The sequence below is a fragment of the Nicotiana tomentosiformis genome, chromosome 6, assembly GCF_000390325.3.
Source record: "Nicotiana tomentosiformis chromosome 6, ASM39032v3, whole genome shotgun sequence".
NCBI classification, from domain to species: Eukaryota; Viridiplantae; Streptophyta; class Magnoliopsida; order Solanales; family Solanaceae; genus Nicotiana; species Nicotiana tomentosiformis.
This window is the reverse complement of record NC_090817.1, coordinates 113,510,322-113,529,845: the sequence shown is the minus strand read 5'-3', so window position 1 is coordinate 113,529,845 and position 19,524 is coordinate 113,510,322. Positions and strand designations below refer to the sequence as shown.

At 37.9% G+C, this 19,524-nt stretch overlaps 2 protein-coding genes across 5 annotated transcripts; both read right to left on the bottom strand.

The window, feature by feature from the left end:
- Positions 1 to 805: 805 nt before the first annotated feature.
- Positions 806 to 7,174, bottom strand: LOC104090841 (casein kinase II subunit beta-3). 4 transcript variants are annotated; one of them, XM_009596034.4, is made up of 5 exons: positions 6,629 to 7,174; positions 4,939 to 5,157; positions 2,622 to 2,716; positions 2,382 to 2,547; positions 806 to 1,120 (listed from the first exon to the last, which is right to left on the bottom strand). In XM_009596034.4, exons 1-5 carry the CDS (start codon positions 6,861 to 6,863, stop codon positions 990 to 992), a joined length of 846 nt encoding a protein of 281 aa, XP_009594329.1. In that variant the 5' UTR covers positions 6,864 to 7,174; the 3' UTR covers positions 806 to 989. The 4 variants fall into 4 exon arrangements, with proteins under 4 accessions (XP_009594329.1, XP_009594327.1, XP_009594328.1 ...); XM_009596032.4 differs by having other exon boundaries at positions 2,622 to 2,731; positions 6,629 to 7,124; XM_009596033.4 differs by having other exon boundaries at positions 2,622 to 2,731; positions 4,939 to 5,154; positions 6,629 to 7,110.
- A 647-nt stretch (positions 7,175 to 7,821) lies between these two features.
- On the bottom strand, positions 7,822 to 12,478 carry LOC104090839 (uncharacterized). Its single transcript, XM_009596031.4, has 3 exons — positions 12,199 to 12,478; positions 10,186 to 10,745; positions 7,822 to 8,308 (listed from the first exon to the last, which is right to left on the bottom strand). The coding sequence occupies exons 1-3, from the start codon at positions 12,386 to 12,388 to the stop codon at positions 8,054 to 8,056; spliced, it is 1,005 nt and encodes a 334-aa protein (XP_009594326.1). The 5' UTR covers positions 12,389 to 12,478; the 3' UTR covers positions 7,822 to 8,053.
- Between the last annotated feature and the right edge of the window lie 7,046 nt (positions 12,479 to 19,524).

Sequence of the window (19,524 nt, the reverse complement as noted above, 5' to 3'; positions counted from 1 at the left end):
GCGGAGGGTGGTGGTATATGGTGGTGGAGATCTAGGAGGGGAGAGATAGGAGGAAGGGGAACGTTAAAAAAAAAAAAATTAAAAAGAAAATATGGCTTCTCACGCTCTTAAAGAATGTGTCTTACACGCACAGTTCGATGTTACTGAATTGGGTGTAACAGGTACACTTGAGGTTGGATTAAATGTTCAATAGGAACAAGGCATAGTTCAAGTATCTATATGAAAAATTTGGACAAGTTTAAGGATCTCCTTATGTATTCAGCCTTTATTTTAAGCTTTTAAGATTAATGGACAATGAGTTTGCCCCTCTACCCTTCTCTATTTAAGTACCAAACTCAAGCGTAACAGTGAGGTCGGCCTTCAAATTGCGATGTGCACCTACCGCACATCCTGCCACTGTTATACATTTGCCATTAAACCAAAGTCCATGAGGCTACAGTTTTTATGACTGACTCGACCACAATATGAAAAATTATTATTTGCACAAGACCCCCTTTCACCCTGTAAAATAATGTAAATCAGAAGTCGAGGAAAATCAAAGAAAAGGCTTTTATAGACACATCATAACAACTATTCAAGAGCGCAGTGTGATAGTGATGAAAACTATATTTGACGGACTCCTTTTGACAAAAATCACAGACTAAAGGTGAAACCATAGGCTGAAAGAGGTCCATCGTACATGCCATGTACGAAATATCTGTGAAAAATGGAAATTATGATGCATGGTTGTACATTGACATAAAACTCAGGCAACAAAAAAGTATGTAATGCAGTCTGAGAGATTCTCACAGGGAAAAGGCACAAATTGTAGCACAGAAAGTAACTCCATACATAAGTAGCTCAAGTTAACTTGTTACAGTATCTTCGAAAGCCTATATGAAAATAGAGAACCTACAACAGAACCTTAACAATTCTAGATGTGCTATTAAAAGTATTACCTCTCCTAGCACATTAATAAGGATACAATTGCCAGTAGGTCACTACCAGGATCACGGCTTGTGGACCTTGAAACCAAACACTCTGGGAACATAGCTCTGAGAAATCTTCTGTGGCTTGAGGTGTCCATAAGTCATCAAGAATAGGTGCGGGAACGTGGTTCCTAAATAAGCTCCATCAATGTCTTTGGCACAGTAAAGGAAATGCTTAAGCAACATTGTTATAGATGCTAAAATGGAAAAGAGAACGAAATATCATCACTGCATTACTTGGTAGTAAATGTCCAAATGTGTCGATAGATTCAACAGTGTTTACAGATTGATTCCCTCTTCCAAATGTGTCAAGTTGGGGTAAGCTATAAGAATCCTCACTGATATGTGATTCCATTTAAGCTCATCTTAGGTCAATAGTATACAAAATATTTTTTAAAAAAACATAAAAGTTCTCTATATTTTCTAGTGTATATAAACCCCTGATGGGACTAAGAGACTCCATAAAAGCTAACATGACTAAAAATGCTGGCTGCTAACTCTAAGGTGGATTTAACATCCCAAATTTCCCGGAACACTTATATCCTCACAACTTTCACCATGAGATGAAAGCTGCAAGCCCAATTCAAGCTAGGGAAATACAGGACATGATTCTACTGCGCTTTCAAATTAGTAAAACAGAAAATGACAGACTTATTAAGAAAAAGGAACTAGATGCCGGGAAACAAATAAGGAGAGAATAATGGAATATGCCAATAACTTAATTTTCCCGGGGTAGGTGAGATCTACAAGTCCTACCACATTAGTGGAGTCTTTCACTTCCTTTTAAACCACACAGGTCAAGTTCGTTTACACATGTCAGAAAAAGAACAAGTAAATACCTGTCTCCTGCTTGACTCTATCTTTAAGACAGGTGTGTGCAGCCACTTAGTGAGGAGACACGACCAGAGAGAAGAAATTCTCGCGAATAAGAAAGACTACAAACTTATTGTATACAACTCTTATTTACGACAAGCCTTGGGTCCTCTCCTTATGGACCCTTTGCTCTATCTGTCGGGGCTCTAGCCATCCGGAAGCCAAGAGCAGCTACTGGCCTAGACTGATTGTAAAGAAAGAACCCAAGAGACCGCTAGAGACAGAGTTCCGTTTTCGAGTCTGTTTCCGATTCTCCGACCTTGAATCTAGGTTTCCCCTAATGCCTCCTTGCTGCTTTCAAAGCTACACTTCCTTCCTTCCTTCATAAGCTAATAAGAGATTCTATTATTCTACACTGACTTTACTATGCTTCTTATTAGTTAAAGTAACTATTGTTGAATTGCCACAACAAGGGCCTTCCAAAAGGGAAAAATTCATACCCGGAGAAAGAACGTAATCTACTAAATCTACTATTTCAACATATTGTTTGCACTAAAGTATGTTGCATTAAGTAATAACAGAGTTGAACAAAAAGGATACTCTCATGATATCTTGACCGAGGTGTATACACATCTTCACATCGAGGGCAGTATATATTCACCCTGCTTTGTCGAGGAATGTCTGACTGACCAACAGGGAGGCATGGTTGTCCACAGCAGTAAACTCTTGGACATCTACCAAACTCAGCATTCTTGTACTTTTCTAACTGAAAAGACCAGATATGTTCAATTATTATAGCTATTAGAGTATATATTTATCAATGATACAAAAAGTTCTTACCATGGCAGCGAGTCCCTTTGTTGTCAATATGTAGCGGGCGTGTATTAGACCATAAAGCATCTCTGCTGCTGATTCAACTAGTTCATTCTGTTCTTCTGTAAACATATCACCTACACATTTCAGGCATTCTCATCGATCATAGGACCTTTGAGAAACTATCACAAGATAACAGGCGTAGGACTTTTTTAAATCGGAAAAGGGCCAAATATACCCCTTTACTATCAAATATTGTTCAATCCTATTCCCCGTTACACTATTCGTTTGTATTTACCCTTACCGTCCATCAAAGTTTTAAATATACCCCTAATTTAACGGTTGAGACACGTGGCATCTTCTGAACAAAAGAACCACCCCAACCCGTACCTGTTGCCCGGAACCCGGCCCGACCAACTTCACTAACAATTACCCAGCCTCTGCACCCCACATGCTCTTATCTCTAAGTGCTAGCTTGTCGGGCCCACCTTCTGAGAATAATCCGCTGATTTCCCCATCTTTTTCTCATTAATAATTCCGCTCATTGAGCAAAGCCTAATGGCAGAAAGCTGTTCAGAACTAAATTCACGCAAGAACAGAAGGAGAGTATGCTGGAATTTGCCAAGAGTTTTGAGTGAAAAATACAGAAGCCAGATGAAGAGATGATTAACGAGTTCTGCAGCAAAATAGGAGTTGAAGAAGGGGTTCTTAAGATATGGATGCACAATAATAAGTGCAAGAAAGATCAAGGCACAGTTGCCGCTGCTACCGTCGCTACCAACAACAACCTCAGTGCCATGGATTTCCACCTTCAGCACCACGAAAGCAGCAATGACAATGACAAAGATCACAATCACAATCACAATCATGATAGTGTTAGTGCTCATGTTGTAACCACTGACGGGTCATCTTCTTCATCTTGATTTTCGAATTGGTGGATGCATGGTCGGCGGATAAAATAAGGCTTTTCTTCAGTACCCTATTAGTTCTAGAATAAGAAAAAAGGAAAAATTTCAGTCTGCTACTATAATGTTACCCGTTTTAGTTTTTTTCCTTTGTTCGTAAAGATTAGCGTTAAGAATTTGATGAAGATATTGATAACGATGGTGAGATTGTTCCAATGAGAATTGTTTATTTCCTTTTTCTTTCATGCCACTGTAAACTACACTAATTATGGGGAAATGGGTCTTCTTCAGTTTTAGATATAAAAAGGGGGAAATGGGTCCGGGCGGGTTGCGGGCAACAGGACGGGTTGGGGTTTTAAGTGAGGGTGTGGTTCCTTTGTTCAGAAGATGCCACGTGTCTCAACCGTTAAATTAGGGGTATATTAAAAAACTTTGATGGACGGTAAGGGTAAATACAAACGAATAGTATAACGGGGGATAGGATTGAACAATATCTAATAGTAAAGGGGTATATTTGACCCTTTTCCGTTTTTAAATCCTATTGGTGTAAACATGACTTCTATTATGGCATGGGGAAATGCTTCTCACATCAAGTTGCTAGTACAATCTTATATAAAGAAAAATCTTCAAATTTACAGTAGTTGTAACTATCAAAGGCCAAAGGTCTCCTCTAAGATACAAGAAAAATACCAATCACAAAGTCCACTCTAAACAGCACGTCATATCCAAAATAGATGTTTACTTTCAACAAATTCTTATTGAAGAAACCAATGTTATGTTTCTTCAACTGTAGGTTAGTTCATTTGCCAAGTTTATCACTAGATTACAAAACTATATTGGAAGCTAACTCAGCAAACCAGTCTTCATTTTCAGTACATCATGCTCGGGAGCTATTTTTATTTGACCAGTCACCAATGCAACATTTACTTCTCAGAGAATTTAAATGCAGATTCTGTTCCTCTTGTGTCGTTTAATACTCTCAAGTAGAAGACATGATTTCCTTCAAGCTAGCAACGCATAAGAGCCCGACCTGATGCATACTAATACAGCAAGAATAATACACATGGCAAACTAATTCAACAATCATCTTATCAAATGCAGGTTATAATACATGCACATAAGACAGATTATTAAGACATTCCACCTGAGAGAGTATCAAATATCAGCTAACATAATTATTCTTTTGATAGGGATCAGCTAACATAATTATTGGATCCATAACGGTAAACAAATCTCTCTAAATGCCAAACCATTAGTAATATGGTCTGTCTAATTTTCATTAACTACAAATGCTAACTAAGAGAACAGAGGAGAAACGAATCAGGCCAATCAATTAAAGGACAATCATGACAGCAAAAGAAACTTTAGAGTGCATTCGGACGTGCAAATTTTCGTATATAGCAGAAAGAAGTGCTCCAATCTGAAAACATAAAACTCACCGTGAGAAGATTCGACATCTAGAATCAGATCAAGTGCGTAGTCATAATACGGAACAAGGCTGCTTAGACCACACAGGTTAAAGTCATCTTGGATGTAATCATCATCAACTTCACAGAAGAACTCATTCCCACGTAGGCCGCAGTACCATGAGATCCATGAAGTGTCTTCTCCTTCAGAACCACTAATATCTGACGCCTCACTGTCTGTTTCAGATTCTGCTGTAAAACGGAAACACAAGCACAAACTTTAACATGAAGGTTTAGGAGAGTTCAGACCACACAGGTGAATTAATGCTTCTACCAATTGAACTCCAAAAAAACTTATGCCATTGCAATCAACTCTCACCTTTTTATTTTCTTGTCATTCAGAGAGTTCAGACCTTAAAAGATTAAAAAGACATGTATTACCCTGAAGTTATAATAACAACAAGACTAGCACCAGAATCAACATACTGCCACATGAAGCTTTAATATCGCCAGTCTTCATCAGTACCCCAATGCAGAAAAAGCTTAACACTTGTAAACTCCTCAACTTTACATCATGCCTTAAAAATGTGATTCTAATTATCAATACTCTTTCCAGTTGAAATCTCTAACCATAAAACTAAATTTCAAATTGTGCACTAGGACCAACAAGCATCACACATTGAAAAAAGAAAGGTAGCAACAACCGCAACCAAGGGTGTGGCCTGGTTGTTAATAAAGTTGGGGAGAACCATGAGGCCTCATGTTCAAATCTCAGTGAAGACAAAAAACACTATGTGATCTCTTCCTATATGCCCAAGCCTTACAGCTTGTTTGGGTGGTTGTTATGTATCCTTTCACAATGTCGTATAATCTTATATTGTATTGTATTGTATCTTTTTTATGTATACAATGTTTGGATATATTGCATTATTTGTCGTCGTTTCATGATGGCATGAAGCAATAATATGAAGAATGAACTTGCAATATTATAAAGAAAAAGTAAGGTACGAGATAGAACTATTATATAAATAGGTAGGGTAAAAGATAAAATAAAATTATTTAATAATAAGGATAAGATGAGAGAACAAAATAAGGTAACGACGCGACCACACCAAATCGGTCGATCCATAAAATGTCACTTTTCATTGTTACGTAACTACGGATTTAACGATACGATACAATAAGATTTAAGTAACAATCAAAACAAACATTGTATTTAAAATAATAATACGATACAATACAACAAATAACAACCATCCAAACAAGCTGTTAGTGGGTACAGTTACGCGGCACTTGTGCTGGTGGAAAGTAGCAGATATGCAATGGAATTAGTCGAGGTGCACACAAGACTTTGTTCCAACTTATATAACGATGTTTCAATTCCATTTTGAGATGTCTAGAATGTTTAACATTACTCCATTTCCATCCAAACTTTCACAACTTTCAAGAATTCAAATTCCTTAATATCCAAATGTTAAAAATTTGTCGTGATATTTTCCCTATTGAACTTTTCAACTATCACTCTAATATTGTTCTTCCATTTTCAAGAGAAAATTATATATTTTTCCACTAGCACTAATAATATCTAAAAAAATACGTGCATACATGTGTGTTTGTGTGTGTATGAGTTAAATTAGCATTTTAAACTCTGTGCAAGTCAATTACCATTAGTATAAAATAGGAATGGAAGGAGTATAGTGTGTGTCTGTGTGTGTATATATACCATCAGAGCACTTATTATCAGGAGGAGGAGCAGCAGAGTTCCTGAGCTGGTCCTTTGATTTGGAAATGGAAAAGCGATTATCCTTGCCGTTAGCACACCTAACAGTAGTAGCGGAGGTAGAGGGAGAGGACCGCTCTAAGTGCTTATCCAACGCTTCATTTAATCTCTTCCTATCACCTACTACATGTCCCATCTCCGCCTTCGATCCACCGCCACCTCTCCTTTCTTTGTACATCTCTCTCTCTCCTCAGCTTTCACAACACTTGAAATCACTCGAATCCTAGGGTTTCGGTGTCGGAGAAAACGAACGAGGAGAGAGAAATTGGGCTTTTTGATGAAGGGAAAGTGTTATCCCATTTCTCTCTCTAATTTATGCTTATCGGTGATTTTTGGAGAGAGAAAATGAGGGAATTGTGACCGGAGAAGGTGATAATATACCGGCGGGAAGGGCTTAGCTTTGCTTGGACGATTTTTTCGGATGGGTAATGCTAGTGTATTGTCGCTTGGAGATTTTATCTTTGGTGCGATTGTATACGTGTATTTTTGTCACTGCTGACTTCACAAGGGACTGTAGTATTTTGAGTATCTTTGTGCATGTCAATTTGGTAAAATTGTAACCTATTGTTGTAGTTTCAGGGATTAAATTGGTTGTCTTTCTATTTTATTTCTTTGATGAATAAGAGAACACTAGTTATTAAAGTTGATTTAATAATCATGCGTCCATGCCAACACTTAGGCAGATAAAAAGATATTAACTGTAGAACTTGATATGAGAGCTCCAAAATTTTCAAATTAATACCTCTTGTTAAAGGTAATTGTAGGCATAAGAAGATAAAAGATGTTTAAATCTTTGTATGGAATTGGAGTAGCAGCCACTCACTCTAAATCAACATGTAGAGTCCCTACTCCCAAACAACAAATATGTCCAATAAAGTCAGTTATTGTACAGAGACCAATAAAATCAATCCAAACAAGGAAGCTTCTCAAAATCCCTAAGTTTTCTACTTTATCAATTGGCATAGATTCCTTCCTATTAAAGTAATTCCGAGTTCTGCGACTTGAGCACAATGTCACTTATCTGGACAAGAATCTCTATCCTTCTCTTGTGTGGCTGCTAAGTTAGCATTTCAATGTCTCTTTCACTCTAGTGTGGCTGCTGAATTGTAATATAATTTTTTTTTGACAGGCTTGAATTGTAGTATAAACTTGCTAGCTACTCCCAGAAATCAAGTAACTGTAAGGTTAACACAAGAAGATGGCTCGGAAGCAACTCCAAGAACCAAATCTTAGCCATCCACAACCCTAAAACTGTCTTCAGCCACAAAACCTAAGCATATCTGCATAAAAGGCTAACAACATATACATGGTAGAAACTTGTAATGTCAAAAACAAAAATCACACCCTGCGTCATGTCAGTATTTAAGCTCAATCATCATCATCAAAGTACTTTTCTTCAGCATCATAATTTTCTTCTTTCATCCAATGATCATCCAAGGTCTCATCCCCGTCAATTTTTGAGTAATCCAGACTATCTTCTCCCAATAAAAACTTTTGCTGCATGATGTAAGCAAACTGGTCCATTCGTTCTTGCATCTCCTCCGTTGACAAAGTTTCCATCACAGCAGGTCTTCTCGTTTCAGATGGCGTGTCATTAGAAGTATCAAGGTTGTTTGGCTGAACCTTCAAATTTGAAGGAAAAGGAATGGATCATTCTCTGATAAGTAAGAAGGAAAAGGAAGGGTAACAGGCTAAACAAAAAAAATGATTTACGATATTTTGAGAATAAAAGTTGTGAGAGTACTATTGACATGCAAACATGCAGGCAACAAAACCGAGATATATCTCTAACTTGAGCTTCTACAAAGCTTCACTAAAACTGGAATGAGTCAATAAACAAGAAAATAATGGTCGTGATTTGAGAATGAAAATTGTGAGGCGCCCTATTGACAGGTAAGGATACACAACAAAGCCTAGACATGATTATAAGTTGAGCTTCTAAAAAGCTTCAGAATAAACCGAATGTGCCAACATACAAGATATACTTGAACACTTAGCCTCCAGGAATATGAAGGCAAAAGCACAGAGAAAGGAGAGGGATGAAACCAGCATAAAATCCTTGAAAAAGATAACATGCAAGGATCTCCTGGCATTCCTTTGGCCCCCAGGTTAAGCAAGAGACAGACTTAATTCACTGAAGGGGGCCTTAATTCACTTAAGGTACGTAGGAACTCGAATTGGTGCAAGCAAAAGCACCACACACTAGAAACTAAAAGGCACAAAGACGACCTCCACTCTGTTTTTTACATCAAGCAGATATCTGGGAGAGCTCATAGAAGGTTTCCACCATAAGATAAGCTCTTAAAACATCAACTTTTCAGCTGAAGTGACCTAAAAATCATACGCTTTTTTCAACACGAACTTTTACTTCTCAATTTCAATGGAAAGACAGCATTTTAAGTTAGACAGCTACGAATAGTACACCACCCCCCCCCCCCCCCCCCAAAAAAAAAAAAAAAAGTTGGCACAACTTAAGGGGCAGCCTTGTAGGACTTTCAAACTGGCAATTAAGAAGCATAACTTCATAGCTCTCCAGAGTTTGTCAACTCTTAGGGCAAATTGCAAAGATAAGTGGGTCAGAAGTTACAAAGACTTGCGCTTCATTAACTAAAACTTTCTAAACTTTAGGCAAAGTACTACAAGAGTAACTCCTTATGCTGCAACCCCTACACATTACTAAAAGTACCTCCAACCAATCTTCCCATTCCTACTCAACCATTACAATAATATAAAAATAGTTTTCCACATTCGATAAAACATAACCAATTTATTTTCTTTCATTCCGAATAGCCACTGTATAAGCCTATAAGGTTACTCTTGAATTAGCTTGTTCAGAGTTACATGATTGTCTACATCTTAAAATGCATCATGTACACTAAATAACCAGAACCCCATCATTCCTCGGCATAACTGCACTATAATAACCAGACACGAGACAATTACGAATACGTACTAAGAGCCCGTTTGGTTTAGTTGATTATAGATAGCTGATAAGCTTGAAATGCTGAAAAGCATTTTTAAGTGTTGAAACTGATTTTATAAATAAGCGGCTACGTTTTCGGATAGAAGTGCTGAAACTGTAATAAGCAGTCGACGTGTTTGGTTAAAAAATGCTGATAAGCTGTTCTTTTGTTAAAACAACTAAAATACCCCTAAAGCTTCCACAAAATATAGTGAATTATAAAACATCATTAAGGATAAAATGACAAAAGTCATGGTCAAACTAAAAGAGCTTGTAAGCTGAAAAGCCATAAGTTAGGGGTGACCAACTTATGACTTTTGGCTGATTTTGGCTTATAAGCACCTTGGATGCTTACCAAACGTGTAGATTAGCCAAAAGGTTCTTAAACCAGTTTCATCCGCTTATAAGCTTAGCCAAACACCCTCCAAAAAAATAAAACTAACCTGCAAGTTAGCATTTCAACTAAAATTAACCGGCAGACAGACAGAAAAAATATTTGGTATACTATCTATAAAAAGAGAAAAAGTACAGCAACTACCTCTTGTCTATTAGCTGAAATGTCCCTTTCACCTTCGTATTGCTCCTGCTCCTCGTCTTCTTCTTCTTCTTCCTCCTCGGTTTCTTCTTCTTCTTCTTCTTCCTCCGACTCCTCCTCCTCCTCTTCCTCCACCTTTTCAAGTTCCTGATTGTCAAATCCTATCCAATCACTTTGAGCCACACCTCGTCTCTGCTGCTCATCCCTAATTTTTTCAACAAGCATTGCCTCTTCTGACCGCCTCATCAGCGTCTCAGACCATCGTTCCCCTGGTCTTGCCATGCTCCTCCCACTTGGATCTTGGAACTTCCCAACATACTCATGGTGCAAATATGGCTCTCGTTCTCTCATTGCGTCCTCTGAAAAGTACTGTCCATCGTTTACTAATTTGTCCAGATATGCTCGTCGTCTGTTCTTAATCTTAACTGACCTGGACTTCAAATCTTCTTGCGTTGGGCTAATAACACTTCGCAGACGATTCAGATGCCAATTGATTTCATAATCATTTTTTAACGCTTCAAATTCATTAAGATCATCTGATGTTAACTGCGATCCATAACGTTCTGAGATTCCAAGAATAAAAAAAGACATATTTAGAAACACATGTTAATGATGTTTATAATGTTCTTCATTCAGAAAAATAATGTAGATAATGTTTCAGCTAAAAACTTCAAGTTCAGCAAACCAGCTATCTCGCCTTTAGTGAGGTCAACATCCAACAAGAACATGGCAAATCAAATATAAGCACATTTACTAGAACCAAAGAATTTTCAAGCTGAACCCTAGAACATACAAAGAGAGAGCAAGTACTGGGGCAATTTCAGTCGATACGAAGTTACAAAAATGCATGAGTTTGGAGCATAATAACCTACGTTTTCCCCAATTTTCTTAAGATTTATATATTTGGCTTCTCTCCTGTTTGTCAATTCTTTAATCTCTCAAAACTGGCTTTCAACATGTGAACAAACATCAGTGCTGAGTAAAAGACTCGCTTAAGGAGGGAAGCTCGTGTTGGATGCTTTGCCTCACTTTGGTGGCACTCACAAGTCACACCAGGCCAAAAGGGCATGAGCCGCATGGCTCATGGTCTTTGTTTCTAACAAGATAGCACCAGCTATTATAATGATTAAGGAATAAGAAATTAAAAATTCAGTATCAGAAAACTAGCAAGTGAGTACTTAGAACTACATCTTTACGTATATATCAAAAATTCAAAATTGTTTTGAACTTAATTAACCGAGATTTTACCTCATATATTTCGCTTCATTATTAGCTTTTCAATCTTTTGTCTAAAGAAGTATTATGCTTATAATGATCTTTCCTTGCATGCCATTACATATATTATTATTTCTTATTTCTTTATTAGTTCCTGTCACCTCTGGAGATCACACTTTAATTGCACTTCTCACCTTTGACAACTCTGACAAACAGGGGCGGAGCTAGAGACCAAGGTACGAGTTCCGCCAAACCCAGTAGCCTTGGTCCAAACTCAGGATTTGTCGTTCGAGAACTTGTATAGAGAAGGATTTCCCGCGGCGCAGCAGTTCTTCCATACCAACTATTTGTCTTAAGAAATCCATTTAATATGTATAAAAATATATATTTAGAACCCCGCAACTCAAAAAGGCTAGAGTCTTGAACCCCTAAGCATCAAATTTTGGCTCCGACTCTGTAAACATCCATATGGGTATAGGTCTAATGCCATTACTAAGATTTCTTCTAGGAAAAGCATACTTCAACAAGAAATTATCTATTTTTCACATAAGCAAAGTTATCTCCTTTGATAATTGAAAGTGCTGGATTAGGGGGGAGGGGTTCTAAATTATCCTATTTACTTCAAACTTGTAGTTATCCGAAGAGAAATTTCGAAATTAAGGCCTTTCTAGAGACTACATAGAAAGAAAAAATGTTCGATCACAATGTATGAACTAAAAGCCAACTATCAGCCACATATAATACACACATATTGCGAGCAAAAGTATATATTAATGGAGTACATAGGCATGGGAAGAGTACCTAAAAAAAGCGGCACGTCGCGCGTGAGAAGATCGAGAAGAAGGGATTTCCGTTGGGAGGCAGTGGAGGCAGATGATTGCTGAGCGCGTGGGAAGTAGAGGTTATCCAGTCCTGAAAGCCTGTCTGATATTTTCTCCATGGATTGGTTACTCAAACTTCTGTCCATAGACGTCGAGTCCTCCACTTTCATATTTACAGAGCCCTAGATTTTGATTCTCGTTCGCGAGCGCTGAGCAGTATAACACTTCCACTAGCGAGCGAGAAAAGAAATAAATTCTCCTTTGTTTTGATGTTTTCTGAGTCGCTCAGGTCAGACCTCAGCCATACCTTTACAAATTTGCCCTTGAAACACAGTGTTTATTTCAACTCATATAAGGGGGCATAGGTGGATCGATTCTGTTCGTTTTTCTTTTATTTTTTGGGCAAAATACTTGGGTAATTATATTTGCTAGTCAATATATATATATATACACACACAAAATATATTTTCTTCGTTTTAGTTTATGTGAACATATATTCTTTTTAGTCTGTGCTAAGAAGAATGACCCATTTTCGTATTTGAAAACAGTTTAACTTTATGCGATGATTTATAGCTACACAAAATATATGTGCATCTCATTCTACACCACAAGTTCAAAAGTCTTCTTTTTCTTTTTTAAACTATGTGCCCAATAAAATAGATTCACACAAACTAAAACAAAAGGAGTATTTTTTATGGGCTATTACTTTTTGAACCCCTTAAAATTATTATAGATGGACAAATAGACATGTTAACTTAGCTAGTAACCATTTAGACAAAGGTGTAAATTTATAGTTATGAATGAGAATATATTATATATATATATAAAATATTAAAAGTAGGAACCCCAAACATGCTTGTGACTCATAACACCTATGAACCTAGAGCTCTGATACTAACTTGTCACGACCCCAATTTTTCTCCGTAGAGTATCGTGACGACACCTAATCTCTAAGACTAGGTAAGCCTAAACAACGTGCGGAAACAATAAATAAAAGCTTAAAATTTCTAAACTCCAACAATATCGTAAATAAAATTGTAGACCCAATACATACAATTTCCAAAACCTGATAAGATATAGGTCACAAGCTCTAGATACAGTACCGAATAATCCTATACATCATTGTCTATAAAAAAAATAAAGAAACAAGGAAGAATAAGGTAGAAGGGGACTCCGAGGCCTGCGGACGCGGGCAGGTGTATCTTGAAGTCTCCAAAAGCAAGCAACTCAGTGCGCTAATACCGGGGTTGATAGGTGATGGTAGGCTATAATCTCGTATTTTAGTCGCTTATCGCACTCTAATTTATTGCACTTTGATTGAGTTAAGATTTAATCGCTAGTGTTTTGCATTAATTGTGTGTTTTATGCCTTGTAGCAGTGATTCCTAGCTATGTAGATGTTTTGGAATGAATTTAAACTATTCTGAAGTTTGGAAGTTTAAGTAAAAGCCTAAGAATTTAGCCGGACCGTGTTCGGGGATCAACAGATAATAGTGCACTTAACGAGAGAAATGAAGAATTGAGCAGGACGCCACCCAGGTGCGCGAGCGCGCACTGGGCGTGCAAGTCAGGCAGAACACTGTCCAAAGTAAGCGGCCATATGCGCGAGCACACCTCCAGGTGCGCAGCCGCGTACGTCCAGACCCAGAATTATCCTATTTCGCGTAGGAAAATGTGTTCGTTTGGGCCCGACCCTAATTGGTATATATACACGGGAAAATGGTATTTTCTGAATTTTTGACACATCTAAGACCTAAGGAGGCTAAGGAGGAGTTAGAGAAGCAAAAACACAAGGAGTTCATCATCCAATCCTCACTCAAGACAAGAGTTTGGATCGTTTTATATTTTTCTTTACTTTAAACATACTTTTGATGAATTACTTTATATCTATGGAGTAGTTCTCTTTAGGTTTTGATGGATTTGGTGTATTGATATTTGTTGTGGATATTAACTCTAGACTTATGTATTGAATCGCTATGGTTGATTAAATTATTGCATCTATATTTACATGTTCATGTAATCGAGAGAGGCATAACTTGTGATATCGTTGCATTATCTTGTTGGTATAGTTCATTAATTCTTCTTAGTAATCGAAAGAGGCTAGTTGAATTATTGTTTAACCTTAGTTATGAGGATAATCGAGAGAGGTTCTCCTAAAGACCAATCCACTACGAATTCTTGTATATCTTCACTGAGCTTAAATTGGTTCATATGGTGAGGTTGAGACTTAATCGAGAGAGGAGTTGCTACTAAACGACTCACTTTAACATTAGAAGTGAATTAACTAAAGTTAAGTCCCAGACATTTATCTCGCACCTATCCAATCAATCCTTATTTTCTCCCATTAATATCTTTCTTGCTTACTTTTATTCGAGTATCATTCGTCAATAAGTTAGACTCTTAGTTAATTTTAGTTTTAATCACATAAATCTCAATTGTTGATCACCTTGGATAGCAATCAAGCTATAAACTACAAAAATACTGTTTAACTCCAATCCATGTGGATACGATATTATATTATACTATATTCGACTAGCGAGCATATTTAAGTGTGTTGACTTTCATGTAGAGTACGTAAGTAAACTGTGAATAAAGCATGGTATTTGTGAGTCGAATCTTGAGACGAGGATGTCACACCTTTGTGCTTAAACTATTTTAAAGATTCTTGGTATAACGAGTTAAGGGAATTGCTTAATAGGTTGTGTCTATGAGTGTAGTTTGATTGCTCGAGGACGAGCAATGTTTAAGTGTGGGGTATTGATGTGTGGCTATAATTCATGGTTTAGCACATTATTCGCCTTGCATTTTTATACGCATTAATGATAAAGCACACCTTATTTGCGTGTAATAGGGTCCATTTTATGTGTAGGTGAATTGGAGATGAAAGTAGAAGAAAAAGGAGACCTACAAGTCGAAAAGCATGCGCGGGAACGGTGAATGAGAGAACCTGGCGACGCCAGGCTTGATGCTGGCGTTAGGCTGGCATTGCAAGGCAAAGGCCAGGCTTGAAGCTGGCGTTAGGCTGGCGACGCAAGGCAAAGGCCAAGCAGAACCAGGCGTTAGGCTGGCGACGCCAGGCATGGGGCCAGGTCCAATCCGAGTTTTGAAGACTTAATTCGTTTCTGAATTTGACTAGGACTTGGCCTACACGTTTAGGTCTTTTACTACACATATAAATAGACCTAAAAATGCTACTTGGAAGGACTTTTGCATCCGGAGGCAAGGATAGCTCATAGAACAATTATCCTATTTCGCGTAGGAAAAATGTGTTCGTTTGGGCCCGACCCTAATTGGCATATATACATGCGAAAATAGTATTTTCTGGAACTTTGACACATCTAAGACCTAAGGAGGCTAAGGAGGAGTTAGAGAAGCAAAAGCACAAGGAGTTCATCATTCAATCCTCACTCAAGACAAGAGTTTGGATTGTTTAATGTTTTCCTTTACTTTAAACATACTTGTGATGAATTACTCTATACCTATGGAGTAGTTCTCTTTAGGTTTTGATGGATTTGGTGTATTGATATTTGTTGTGGATATTAACTCTAGGCTTATGTATTGAATCGCTATGGTTGATTAAATTATTGCATCTATATTTACATGTTCATGTAATCGAGAGAGGCATAATTTGTGATATCGTTGCATTATCTTGTTGGTCGAGTTCATTAATTCTTCTTAGTAATCGAAAGAGGCTAGTTGAATTATTGTTTAACCTTAGTTAGGAGGATAATCGAGAGAGGTTCTCCTAAATACCAATCCACTACGAATTCTTGCATATCTTCACTGAGCTTAAATTGGTTCATATGGTGAGGTTGAGACTTAATCGAGAGAGGAGTTGCTACTAAACGTTTGACTTAATAATTGAGTGAATTCGAGAGACTCACTTGAACATTAGAAGTGAATTAACTAAAGTTAAGTCCCAGACATTTATCTTGCACCTATCCAATCAATTCTTATTTTCTCCCATTAATATCTTCCTTGCTTACTTTTGTTCGAGTGTCATTCGTCAATAAGTTAGACTCTTAGTTAATTTTAGTTTTAATCACATAAATCTCAATTGTTGATCACCTTGGATAGCAATCAAGCTATAAACTACGAAAATACTGTTTAACTCCAATCCATATGGATACGATATTATATTATACTATATTTGACTAGCGAGCATATTTAAGTGTGTGTTTTGCTCTCGTCAATAAAATATATCTAGATCTGCCCAAAAATATGTGCAGAAGCATAGTATGAGTACACCACAATAGTACCTAGTAAGTGCCAAGTCTATCCTCGATAGAGTAGTGACGAGGTCAGGTCAAGGCCCTATTGGAGATAATAAGAAACAAGACTGAAGATATAATGATAAAATGATAATTAAAAGGAAATGAAACAACAAAGAATTTACGGAAAGATAGCAACACTGAATCAAGGCAGCTAATACAACCCGAAAGAAAAACAAGGATTTCACATTTTAAGGAAAACAACAACCAAACAAAATACAACAAATAGAGAAAGATCAACAAGGGCACTCCCGAGGTACCGCCTCGTAGTCCTAAATCATAAAAGTAAATCACAGTCATTCCTTATATCACTGCGGGGGCCTTTAAATTTAGTTTTAAAAATCATTTTTTCGAAATATCAACCAGTATTTTAGCCCACTTTATCACACCGCACAACTTTTATTAGTTCCCCTACTAGCCACGCATATCACGCCCACCTTATCTCACAGCATGTGTTTCAACATCCATACCTTATATGGGCCTCAATTTAACAAATCCCTAGTTTCTACCCCCCTCCCCCCCAATTCCACCATGCAAGCCTTAGATTTTAGGTTGAAAACTTGTGAAATATAGTGAAAGATTAAAAAGAAATAAGTTAGAACCACTAACCAATGATTTGGGGAAGAAGGAGTCTTGGAAAACTCGCCTCTAAGGTTTTGGGTTTTGAAAATTTGAAGAATGAACCAAAAATCCCATCTAAGTCATATTTTGTTCAGCTGCAGATGTCACATTTGCGACCTGAGGCTCGCAAATGCGAGCCCCGCAAATGCGAGAACCATCACACCTCTGCTTTCTTCGCAAATGCGAAGAATAGTTCGCAAATGCGAACTCCTGCATGCGTATCAAAAATCACAACGACACGACAGAAACCTCGTGCAAATAGTAACAACAGCATGGCAGAAACCTCGTGCAAACAACCACACAATTCTCTCAAAAATAACACAAATGCCAAGATATAACAACTCAATAAGATGATATTTCACAACTTACACACAAAGTTAGACAAGTCACTTACCTCAAACAACGCTAAATCAATCAACTAGAAGGCCTTTTCCTCGATTTTCCAACTCTGAATGGATCGAATCTAGCAAAATTAATTTCATACTATAAATATAACTATAGGAAACTAATTTAAATAATAAAATTATGATTTTAGCAAAGAATTGAAAAATCGCTCCAAAAAGTCATCCCGAGCCCGCATCTCAGAACCCGACTAAAATTACAAAAACCGAACACCCATTAGATATCGAGTCTAACCATATAAGAATTATTCAAATCCGACCTCATTTCGCCTTTTAAAACTCAAAAATTTAGTCTAGGAACTTCCACACTTTTTCCCCAACTTCCCCAACCCAAATCCCTAATTACACGATAAAATCAATGATAGATTAGTGGAATTTAATCAAAATCGAGTTAAGAACTCTTACCCCAACAATCCCACCGAAAACCCCTCGAAATATTGCCTCAAACCGAGCTCTCTAAGTCCAAGTTGTGAAATATGAAATAAACCCTCAATTTTGAGCTTAAGTCTACTGTCCAGCGATTCCTTCTTCACGAAAGCGGAAATTGCCTCGCGTTCGCGAAGCACAAATGTTACTACCCAAGTTTCCCTCTTATGTAAACGCAAGGTTCCATTCGCGAATGCGGTGACCAAGGTCCTCTAGCTTACCGATCGCGATTCCCTTCTCGCGAACGCGTAAACAATGCGTGAGGTCCCCCCAGCCTGCCTTTCTTCTTCGCAAATGCGTGGCCTTCTTTGCGAGCGTGAAGAACAAATATCACCTGCCTCCCAGGTACCCTTAGCAAACGTGAGACCTCTCTTGTGAACGCGATGAAGGAAACCAAACATCAACAAATTCAGCAGCTTCAGCAATTCTTCAAAGTTCCGAAATACGCCGAATATGGTCCACATCACACCCGAGGCCCCCATGACCTCAACCAAGAATACCATCAAGTCCTAAAATATCATACGAACACGCTCGAAGCATCAAATTACATCAAACAACACTAGAATCATGAATCGCGAATCGATTCAAGCCTAAGAAATTATGCACTTCCGAATTCCGAAACCAACACAAATTCATAACAAAATAACTCCGATTAATCCCAAATTTTGCATACAAGTCATAATTGACATTACAGACCTATTCCAACTTCCAGAATCAAAATCCGACCCCGATATCAAAAGTCTACTCCCTGTCAAACTTTCCAAAAAATCTTCCAATTTTCCAACTTTCGCCAATTTACGCCGAAACAATTTATAGACCTCCAAATCAACATCTGAACATGCTTCTAAGAACAAAATCACTCTATGGAGCTATTGGAACCATCAAAACTCCATTCTGGAGTCATCTTCATACAAGTCAACTTACGGTCAACTCCTACGACTTAAACTTTCAACTTAGAGACTATGTGTCTCATATCACTACGAAACTCTCATGAAACCAAAACCAAAAACCCCGGCGACTCATGTAACTACAATATAGAACAAATGAGGCAATAAATAGGGGATCAGAGCTAATACACTCAAAACGACCGGTCGGGTCGTTACATCCTTCCCCTCTTAAAATAAGCATTCGTCCTCGAACGAGTATAGAGACATAACTGAAGTGGTGAAAAGATAATGATAAGGGCTACGCGTATCATGATCGATCTCCCAAGTTGCCTTCTCGACTGGATGACCCCTTCACTGAAGCAATGTTCTTCGACCTCAACTTTCGAACCTGCCTGTCCAAAATGGCCACCGGCTCCTCAACATAAGACAAATCGTTGTCCGACTAGACTGAGCTGAAGTCTAACATATGAGACAGATCGCCGTGATATTTCTGGAGCATACAAACATGGAACACTGAATGAACTGCAGCTAGACTAGGTGGTAGTGCAAGTTTGTAGGCCTCCTCTCCAACCCTCTCAAGAATCTCAAAAGGCCCGATATACCTAGAGCTCAACTTGCCCTTCTTCCCGAACCTCACAACACCCTCCATGGGCGAAAATCAGAGCAAGACCCGCTCCCCAACCATGAATGCAACGTCGCAA